Genomic DNA, 11,012 nt, shown 5'->3' with positions numbered 1-11,012 from the left:
CCAAAATATTACTAATATATATAAAATAAACAACGTTTACACAAATATGCTTCATGCATTCAGCAATGCTGGGGTGCTGACAAGCAAGTTATTTTAAACCCAAACGGGCATCTGGTCAGGTCTGAACCTGCTGCAGAGTAGATTTATTTTGCTGAGTTGCTAGGAGTACATTTCCTTATTTTCACAAAAAGTGATTACGGCCAATGAAAAATGCTTTAAGTTCTTCTCCAATTTAAACTACTTTGAAAGTTCTTGCGTATATTTTTTCAGAAAATAAGCGTACGATATTGAAAAATACACCTTCCTGTCTGACAAGTGAGCAATGCAGATTTCTGCTCAATTTGAACAGAGCCTGTCTCTCTGTCTGGCTTCTCCGGGTCACGGGACGGGCCTTGTGCCACCTGGCCGGATCACCCACGAGCCCTCGTTGTGTCTCCACCCGCATCACAGGGGAGTTACAACCACCCCAGGGCCACCGTGACCCACGGCCCTCCGGCTCCCCCACCACTCAAACAGTCGCGACGTCATGCCCCTCCCCCCGGAGTGCCGCCGCGGCTTGGTGAAGCAGAACATGTCTTGCACCTCCTTCCTGAACTGCCGGCCCACGAAGCAGCTGAAGAGAGCGTTGACGCAGGTGTTCAGGCTGCAGAGGCTCATCTCGAAGGAGAACGCCAGGTCCAGGCCTCGCCAGGACGCCGGGGTGGACGGGCGCACCAGCCGCACCACGATGGCCGCGTTCTTTATCAGGTGGTAGGGCAGGTAGAAGAGGATGAAGAGGACGAGCACGCTGGTCAGCACGCGGGTCAGGCGGAGACTGCGCCTCCTGCTGCTGTGGAGGTGCACCTGCGGCCGGCGGCTGCGGAGACGCAGCTCCCTGACGCTGCGGAGACAGGCCGGTGAGGAGTGTAAGTATTGGGGGCACGCAGTAGCGCGCCGGGCACATTTGCTGTTCTATGGAGTGGACTGAAGAAATGTGAGATAATCAAGACGGTCAGACGCACACGCAGCTGGTGAGGGGAGAGAGGCTGTGACGAAGGCTGGGGGGGCGGTAACGAAGGCTGGGGGGGAAGTGAAATTGTACAGTTCCGGAATTGCACATTTCAGATTTTCAACATTTGCATATTTTTGATCTTCCTAAAGAACCTAATTGGCATGCAGAGTTTAAATGCAATGAAGTACTACACATTAGTCTTTTTTTGCCCAAGATAAATCTGCCAAGACACTCTTGGCACCCCTAAAACAAGTTGACTGTGTAATATAATTGCACCGTCACTGGTTCTCCCAGTTCAGTCTGCATTGACACTATCTGACTTTACATCTGAATAGCTAGAATACAGAGCCAAACAACGGTCACTTCTTTACTGAATACTATCGCCTGATCATAGCCGCTGCAATAAGCCTGTCCTCCCCAGTGACGGCGCCACCAGCCGCCTGAGTAGCTGTATATGCTCCCAGTCTAATCAACCCGCCAATCCACAAACTATTAGCCACCCACCTGCACAGGTAGCAGTAACCGATTAAGGACAGGGGCAAGAGGAAACCCATGGCGGTGCTGGACAGGGAGTAGGGCAGGGTCTCCTCTGGTTCGCTCAGAAACGTGTACAGCGTGCACACGGTGCGCCCCCCCTGCCCAGGACAGTGCCCCAGGAAGGTCATGGCTACCAGGGGGAGACTCAGCACCATGTTGACCGTCCAGCCAGCCGCACAGAGGAGATACGTCTGGCGGCGACCGAGCAGCACCGCAGAGCGCAGGGGGTGGACGATGGCCAGGTAGCGGTCCAGGCTAACGCAGGTGACGAAGAAGATGCTCAGGTAGAAGTAGTTGTGGTACAGGAGCCGTACGGCCTTGCAGAGCGACAGGCCTAAGGAGAAGTGACGTTTAATTGTCTGTTCACGCAAAATGCTCCAAAACATGAAAACACCAACGATACATTATTGGCAATTGGATTTACTTACCTAGACGCCAATTGAGACCTGAAAACAGGGTTAACAGTTAACGTGACATAAATGATAAAGTTGAATTCACATTAGCCAGTTTCCAGATCTGTTTGTGCTCAACCTTACTGCGGTCCATCCACAGTGATTAGGAGGTCATAGGTCAGCGGCATGACTGAAACATTGAGCTTTTACAAAATGGTATACTGGTTTCAAATGATAAAAAAGCTACTTGATCCTGTTACAGCATTTAAAGCTTATGCACTCCTCAGATGACGACCGGCAAGCAGTTGTGGCCTCACAAACAGACAACGGACACCTCGTGCGGGGTAATTTTTTGGTCAAATAAATGAGGTCAAATCCAAACCGTTCAGATGGTAGTGGATCAGGAAGGGCAGGGCCGACAACCAGGAGGTATCAGCCATAGTCAGGTTGAAAAGCAGGACACTACTCCTGAATAAAACAGAGAAAAAGGAATAAGAAACAATGAGACTGAAATCCTTTAAATGTATCTAATCTCCAATATACTCAATATACACTCAGACATTTTTGTTGTGGGTATTTTATGTCTGTTGTGTTAATGAATCATCAACACATATGCAAACAGCAAACTTTGTTTTACTGTCCCTGTGGGACCCAGAACATCCCTATACCTATAACTAAACACTAACCTGTCCCGTAACCTCCAACCTAAACTCAAACAATGTTAACAATTTAATGTTTTTTTTCTTTTTCTGTAATAATAATAACAGGCCTTTATTCTATATTCACTGCTTAAACCGACAAGATATTTAATGTTAAAATAAATATATGACTTCCCAAATCGTTCTCCTCATTAGCTTTTTGTAGTGACTTGACGGTCCCCAGAAGGGAAAACATAGGCAAGCACATCTATTGGCCACCTGGTCCAGCGCTTCAGGCGGTGGAAGAAGATCCACAGGGAAAGCAGGTTGAGGGGAAGACTTATGATCAACACCATCAGGAAGAAGGCTGGCATCAGGTACAGCTGGACCTCCCTCATAACCTCCTCTCCCGGACCGGACAGGTCACACAACACACCCTCTATAGGCTAGAGGATCAATCAATCAAGAAATCTTGCATACAAGCTCAGATGACTGGAAGATCAATGAATGAAAGAAATGAGCAAAAGACTACGTACGAGCTGTAACTTAATAGGAACGTGAACTCCTCTTGCCGTGTGCTTTATTTATCTTGGTAAAATTTAGTGTGGGCTAAACTAACATTAAGAACTGACCCTGTGTCTGCCCTTGTTCTGTCTGGAAGAGCGATAAACACTGTCTAATCCCATGTGTCATCAGGTTATTGTAATAGCACTCTTGTAATCACTGTTCTGGTCTTGTGCACCTAGTCTACAGACTTCAACCAAAAGAAGATACACTTCACATTCCTAAATAAGATTGTGTTTAGCCTTTTCGAGAAATAAAATCTTATTAATTAACCTTTACAAATAGCACACTTCTAATTTCCTGTAAATCTTAAATTAGTTATAATACATCATTAAGATTCCTACTAATCATACTTTCCTAAAGTGTTTTCTCCTGGGCTCCTCTGGTGGCCTACCTGTGGTGGGCGGTTTCCCATCTCGTGGTGCTACAGTCGCCTCCGTTCTGGAAGACTTACCGTGGTCCAATCCACTGACTATGACTGGTCTGTCCAACACATATTTTGGCTGTATTATGGGGAACCAAGCGAGTGTGTGGGCGTGAGCTGAGTTTGAACGTGAACAAATATTGAATAACTTTATCTTCTCTGTACTCCAGCCATCTGTTGTGTTAACATGGACTGCAGAAGTAATCTTGTAACCTGTGAATGCAACGTTGGAGACAAACGGCGTTGAAACCTAATTCAGACGTTAGAAAATCCGGGACAATAGAAATATGCATCTATATTTATATCTTTTCAAGTGTTAAAATGTTGTAGACAAATTTGTATATATATTTTTCAAAATTAAACTACAATAAGCTTTCGTCATTGAGTTATAAAGCATTACCAATACACCATGTATTTTGTACATGGTATTTTATTGTATTTTGTATTAGAGTATTTTTCTGAACAATGATTCAGACACACAATGTATTGGTAATTTATTTGTAATTTATTGACTTTAAGGCATACATTCCAACAGAGAATTATTTAGCATACATATAAGAGCAGCTTTATCAAAATAAAACTATAGAAAAAAAGCAGTTTAAAGATCCAACATGATCATTTTAAACTATTTTGTTTCTTCTTTTTTTACAGAAATGATGAAACAGATTCATGCCTTAATACATGATCAATTCAAAACACAGAGAAGGAAAAAAAAGTATTTCTAATGAGTAAACATTTTTTCAAAAACGTATATTTTTTATAAACACTTGAATGTGTTAAAAAACAATATATATTATATAGATTGGCTGTGATGAATAATTAAGGCATAGTCAGTCAGGTATTACTTCAATAGAACCTGGAGTATAGAAAGGCATAGCATTTAAACAGTCAGATGTCAATTGCCTGTTTTCATCAAACCTAAATTTGAGTGTTTTGCCTGAGACTGAGGCAGACAGCTTTTATAAAGATACAACATCAAATACAACGATTTTATACATATTCTTACATAGGTACATTTAATTATTTTTCAAAACATATCCTTTAATTAGAAATAACAAAAGATGATGGCATAATAATTTCACTGTTACTTTACAAGTTTTCCTTCCTTTCGAAACTCTTCATTAAAGTCAAAATATACTAAACATGAAATCAAAAGTTGAACCTATTTAAATATATTTAAATAACGTCCACTTACACATACCTCTTGGATAACTACAGTACAACTGTTGTTTCTTGTGGATATGTATTAATAGGATTCACATCAAATGCTCCCCGACTACCCAGAATCCCACATCTATGAGTCATCCGACCAACACAGATCTAAGACTCAGGCTCAGTCACAACCTCCGAACCAGGAACAGCGTCCCCGTTACAGCACTAAGATTAACTTGTTAACGTCTGGGTAGATCTGATTTAAAAAAAAATCCTGATCCCAACCTGCCTGCCCCGTCTTGCCAGCTCCTGTCATGTTCATGCCAGAGTCATGGAGCATAAAACCAGTCAGTGATCAGACTAGTGTCATTGCGCAGGAAGTGCTTTGTGCAAAAACAGTTATCTAATATTTCCATTTTTCTCCCCATCGTGGACCCAACCAGGAAATCAGACCAGTCGTGATGAAAGGATAAATTATAACTGGTTTGTTTTGGGTGTCCAGGAACACAGAAGGAGATATGGATGAAGGCAGAGTGTTGGAGAGAGCTGGATGGACGAATGGAACGATGAAGAGGGAGGGATGGAGGGAATGGAGAGAGGGATGGAGGGAGAAATGAAGGAATGGAGAGAGGACAGAGGAAGAGGTGAAGCCCCAGTAGCTGAGGAAATGCTTATCTTTCATTAGTGCTAATGAGTGGGTAAACAGAGATGCATTAAAAAAGGATTGATCTTTCTCTTCTTTATTTCTCTACACACACCTGCCTCCCTCCCGTCCTCTCTCTATCTTCTCCAGGAACACACAGTCAACAGGCCCCAGCTGTTGCTCCCACTCTTCTCTCCTCCATCTTCCTCTCTCCTCTCTCCTTTCTCCTTTCTCGTCTTCCCTCTATTTTTTACTCCATCCACTGTCTTCCATAACCTCTTCTCTACTGCATAAATCCTGACTTCTAAAATGATTATGCAGCACTGGCCTTTGAGAGGGTGAAAGCGACATGGAAACAGTACAAAGGTCAGGCAACCTCCTGCGATAAAACACTCAAAACCCAACAGAACCCTGAACCAGGCGGTTTTGTACTGTCAAGAAATGTCCAAAGAAATCACATCTTGCATTGACATCTACTTCATCCTTCAGTGAAAGGTACTAGGGCCAGCCCAATTCACACTAGAGTCAACGACTTCTTTTGACTTGAGTCCATAAGGTATAGACTCCATATTATGCCTTCTTATTTGAAGTCTGAAGTCTTCTATTGTGTGCTACAAAAGGTGAAATACTCTTTCACATATTGTCTAATAGCTGTCTTTGGGTGCTGTCTAAGTTGGCAAATTAACAAAAGCATTTATCTATTTACTTCGGTCGACAAACAAGCGTGCAGGTACAGGAAATTACATCTGACATTGTTCCAATGGAACTTCGTATGATCGTTTATTAGCAACTTAGCTATAACAGTTCTTCATAGACCTCAAGGGAGTCACCTCTCGCTTCGAAAAATCAGCTTGTGGAAATTACATACTGGTTGATTTTAAGTATTTTCAAGAAGTATTTAACAAACAACCAAATATATAAAAAAAAATAAAAAAATAAACTGCAGCCTCATTATATATTTAACAGTGATTTCTTTTAAGGCATTTTGTCTTTGGTTGTTATAGTGGCACTGATAACATATCAACACAGTGTTGTGTGCGACAGGCTTGGAGCTTGGTAGAGCTGCCTCACATTAACACTGTGTCTGTATAGCATTGAGATTGGAAATCACTTATTCGGCTACGATTTACTAAAAAAGAGACGGAACATTCCGAGAGAGCGGACGGATAGTACTACAGACATTAAGGGAGTTGGACAAAGTGATGTGAAAATGAAACCACAGCTACGCATGCGAGTAGTTGTGTTTCCCAGAGTATAGATCTATTTAAATCTACAATGTCAACACGCAAGATGTTTTCGGTTAAATGTATGTAGATTGTTAGGTTCTGTTTGCCCGTGATGTCTTTTTGTCAAGTGTCACTGGGAAGGTAAGCCGGTCCCTCTGGCTTCAGTCAATGGGACGCAGAATAAATCAACAAATATCACTGTAGTGTGTGACAGAAGTACAATAATGTTGATTGAAGATGGAAGTTCACAGGCATAAATGGATAAATATGGCACAGGTGTTTGCAAGTCACACTCAGTGTAGGATCTTCTCGTATTTCAAGATGACAACAGATTTATATAGGGCCTTTCATAAGGCGTTACTCACACCTCTATTTTTGTGAGGGTTTCTCTCTGCAGCAGAGAGCAATTTATGTATATTAGAAAACAGCCATTGCTCAGGCCCATCACCCAGCGCTCAGGAACAGGCTGGATCCCAGAGGATCTCCTTAAAACCAGCCCAGGCCCCAGCCCAGTCTGAAACAAGGTCCAGTTCATTAGGAACCAAATGGAATAAAAGGGACTTGAACGGGAGTCCACGCTATCTGGACTCGTCCAATGTGAAACACTAATTCAAATTTCCGGTTGAAAGACATCTTAAAACGTTTTTTGCGGTGTGCCCTAATGAACAAGATCCGAAAGCGAACAAGCGGGCCGAAGGCGAGGACGGGTGCTAGAGGCACTCTGACAGGACTTCGTGGCGAGATATGTCGGGGTAGATCATCGGGGTGCAGAGGCAGTCGTCCTCCCTGCGGCTCAACTGGATCTTGAGCTTCTCCACCTGAGGTGAAACAAACAAATTATCGGATGGTCTTGTGATGATGTTGTTCTGTCCCATGTTGTTGCTATTTATGAGAGTGTGTTTACTTACCTGGTAAAATAAGGGCAAAATACAGGAAAATACTAATTATGCATTTTTAATGTTACCTCATAGTTATGTAGGTACTCCTGGACGAGGTAGCGTTCCCGTTTGATCCTTGCCTTCACTTCCGACGGAACGTCAGGAATTATCCACGCCACAAAGAACTTCACCAAGAACACCACATGCTGAGAGGCAAGAGGAGACCAATCAATCGACCAATCAACCAATCAATCAACAAATTAAATAAAAGGGAAAGAGATTTGGAACAGGTTGGCGTCGGGCTAACACTGGTACCACAATAGCATAACGTAGCATCTATGACCAGTTAGTGCTACGCTAAAGGCATGACGATATCTGGAGGTGTGCCATCTCGACGAATCACTTCATTTTTACGAATCACTTGGGGGTTCCGAGCCTGTCCTGTGCATTCCACGTTCCGTGGGGGGTCCCGGTACCCACCTCCATGATGATGATGAAGGCCAGCTTGGCAGCCAGGATGTGCCAGAACCGCATGGTGTGTTTGTACTGGTCAACACCGGGGGGGTTGCGGTAGTCACGGTACCTGTGGGGAAGAATGAAGGAGCCGTTACACACAAACCAATACTACAGCCCCATACCAGGGCTGGGACTAACCCCCATACCAGGGCCGTGACTTACCCCCATACCAGGGCTGGGACTAACCCCCATACCAGGGCCGTGACTTACCCCCATACCAGGGCCGGGACTAACCCCCATACCAGGGCCGTGACTTACCCCCATACCAGGGCCGGGACTAACCCCCATACCAGGGCCGTGACTTACCCCCATACCAGGGCCGGGACTAACCCTCATACCAGGGCCGTGACTTACCCCCATACCAGGGCCGGGACTAACCCCCATACCAGGGCCGTGACTTACCCCCATACCAGGGCCGTGACTTACCCCCATACAAGGGCCGTGACTAACCCCCATACCAGGGCCGTGACTTACCCCCATACAAGGGCCGTGACTAACCCCCATACCAGGGCCGTGACTTACCCCCATACCAGGGCCGTGACTAACCCCCATACCAGGGCCGGTTCAAGGCTTTTGGGGACCCTAAGCAAAATTATTGACCGCTCATGTCACTCATGCCAGGAACCGGCCCTGGCCCCCGCACCCAATCTGGAGAACCCCCACCTGCAGGTGGTGATGACTGAGCTGTCAAACCAGTTCGGGTTCTCATCTGGGTCCGGTTTGTTCCATTCTTGGAAGTGGGAGATGTTGAACACCGACAGGCTTTGGTTGATGTAGTTATTCATTGTCTGGTTACCACTGTACACATACAGGTGGGCCAGCCGAGGAATCATGTCCGATGTGAAGGACACTATGAACGCCTGAAGGGGGGAGAAACGGACACTGTGAGGGCGTTGTGGACGAAACACAGAACGAAGTAAAGAAAACGATTGTGGTTCATATTCTATTGAATTAAGTCCATGTTAAATCTCCTTAAGTGTGTTAACGGGAGGTTAAAGATTTGTAATAATGTCACTCCTACTCCTAGCTATTTTAGAGATCTGCTAATACCACACAGACCACTCGTATAGCTAGCTGACCACCAGAGACCACAGGAGTTGACAAAACAGCATAAAAACATTGGGGACCAACTAGTAGTCCTTGATTGCTCAGTTGGTGGAGCATGGCACAGTAGCTGGAGCATGGCACAGTAGGTAGAGCATGGCACAGTAGCTAGAGCATTGCACAGTAGGTAGAGCATGATTCAGCTGGTAGAGCATGGCACAGTAAGTAGAGCATGGCACAGTAGGTAGAGCATGGTTCAGCTGGTAGAGCATGGTTCAGTTGGTAGAGCATGGCACAGTAGGTAGAGCATGGTTCAGCTTGTAGAGCATGGTTCAGCTGGTAGAGCATGGTTCAGTAGGTAGAGCATGGTTCAGCTGGTAGAGCATGGTTCAGCTGGTAGAGCATGGTTCAGCTGGTAGAGCATGGTACAGTAGGTAGAGCATGGTTCAGCTGGTAGAGCATGGTACAGTAGGTAGAGCATGGTTCAGCTGGTAGAGCATGGTTCAGCTGGTAGAGCATGGTTCAGTAGGTAGAGCATGGTTCAGCTGGTAGAGCATGGTTCAGCTGGTAGAGCATGGTTCAGTAGGTAGAGCATGGTTCAGTAGGTAGAGCATGGTACAGTAGGTAGAGCATGGTTCAGGTAGTAGAGCATGGTTCAGCTGGTAGAGCATGGTTCAGTAGGTAGAGCATGGTACAGTAGGTAGAGCATGGTTCAGGTGGTAGAGCATGGTTCAGGTGGTAGAGCATGGTACAGTAGGTAGAGCATGGTTCAGGTGGTAGAGCATGGTTCAGTTGGTTCAGGATTCAGTGGGAAAAGTAGGAAATAACTAATTCCAGTCTCCTGTACTACCGGACTGCCATACTCACATTGGTGACCACCGAGAGGACGGCCACTCCATTGAGTATTTCTTGCCAGGCTCCGATACTGTGGGCCTTGGCCGCCACCGGCCGCCGGAACTGGGTTGTGAACTTCCACGCGTCAACTCTGACCTCTATGATGTTGTTCATCAGTGCCAACAGGGGGGCAAGGGGGAAGGAGGCCACGAAGAGAGTGATGAAGCCAAACTGAATCACTGCGGAGAGAAGATGCGATGGTAAGATACTGAGAAACAGCACCCTCTGCAGGAGTGCAGGGAGTCTACAGATGAACTGCGTAACATAAATGCTACTTCAGACTGAAGTGCTGTATTTCGGCCTCGGTCAGCAATGAGTGCATTATATCTTTTTTTAATGCTATATTTTTAAAGTTTCTTGGCACCAATTACATGCCACTCCACTCCACTGCCCAAAGTAGAAAAACTCAAGAGGAATACACCAGTAGCCACAGGCACCAACATCATTTTCTAGTACGGTGTCACCAGGTGACATACTGGTTTTCCAAAAGGAGACTAGGTGAGAGAACGAGGGGTTAAAGATCAACCAAACAGAATCAACACCAACCATACCAACCACTGATCCCCAGCATTTAGCCAATATCGTTCATTACAATACGGAGTGTAAACTTAAAAAAGTAAAGTTAAATCACAAGTTTTTGGTTTTTGCCCACTCTTAGAACCCCAGGCTGCTCACCCATCTCCAGGTACTCATAGAACAGTCCCAGATGACCAAAGTTCTGGAGGTCATGGTCCTGCTCCCAGCGGCTGTACAGACTCTCTGGGTGGTTCCGGGCTTTACGGCTCCCCCACCAGTTCATCAGCCACCTGCAGCAGAACAGCACAGCGGTTAGTTACCACAATTACTGGCCTTCATATTATATGATTACTACATCTCTACTAAAGGATTACTACATAACTACTATAGGATTACTACATAACTACTAAAGGATTACTAATGTCTACTATAGGATTACTACACAACTACTAAATTATTACTACATAACTACTATAGGATTACTACATGACTACTATAGGATTACAAAATAACTACTATAGGATTACTACATAACTACTAAAGGATTACTAATGTCTACTATAGGATTCCTACATGACTTTTGTACAATTAGTATAT

At 44.8% G+C, this 11,012-nt stretch overlaps 1 protein-coding gene across 3 annotated transcripts in view; it reads right to left on the bottom strand.

Annotated features, from left to right (window-relative positions):
- Window positions 1-5,537: 5,537 nt before the first annotated feature.
- ano5a (anoctamin 5a) overlaps window positions 5,538-11,012 on the bottom strand; it is a 46,210-nt gene continuing 40,735 nt past the window's right edge. For all 3 annotated transcript variants that reach the window (XM_020056797.3, XM_010883432.4, XM_010883433.4), the window contains 6 exons: window positions 10,575-10,705; window positions 9,873-10,078; window positions 8,625-8,821; window positions 7,926-8,028; window positions 7,532-7,651; window positions 5,538-7,385 (listed from right to left, as the gene is read on the bottom strand). In XM_020056797.3, the coding sequence (XP_019912356.2) occupies window positions 7,278-7,385; window positions 7,532-7,651; window positions 7,926-8,028; window positions 8,625-8,821; window positions 9,873-10,078; window positions 10,575-10,705 (865 nt within the window). In that variant the 3' untranslated portion in view covers window positions 5,538-7,277. The remainder of the gene's footprint in view (window positions 7,386-7,531; window positions 7,652-7,925; window positions 8,029-8,624; window positions 8,822-9,872; window positions 10,079-10,574; window positions 10,706-11,012) is intronic.

Source organism: Esox lucius, chromosome 19, assembly GCF_011004845.1.
Source record: "Esox lucius isolate fEsoLuc1 chromosome 19, fEsoLuc1.pri, whole genome shotgun sequence".
In the NCBI taxonomy this organism is placed as follows: Eukaryota; Metazoa; Chordata; class Actinopteri; order Esociformes; family Esocidae; genus Esox; species Esox lucius.
This window is presented reverse-complemented; position numbering and strand designations above follow the sequence as displayed.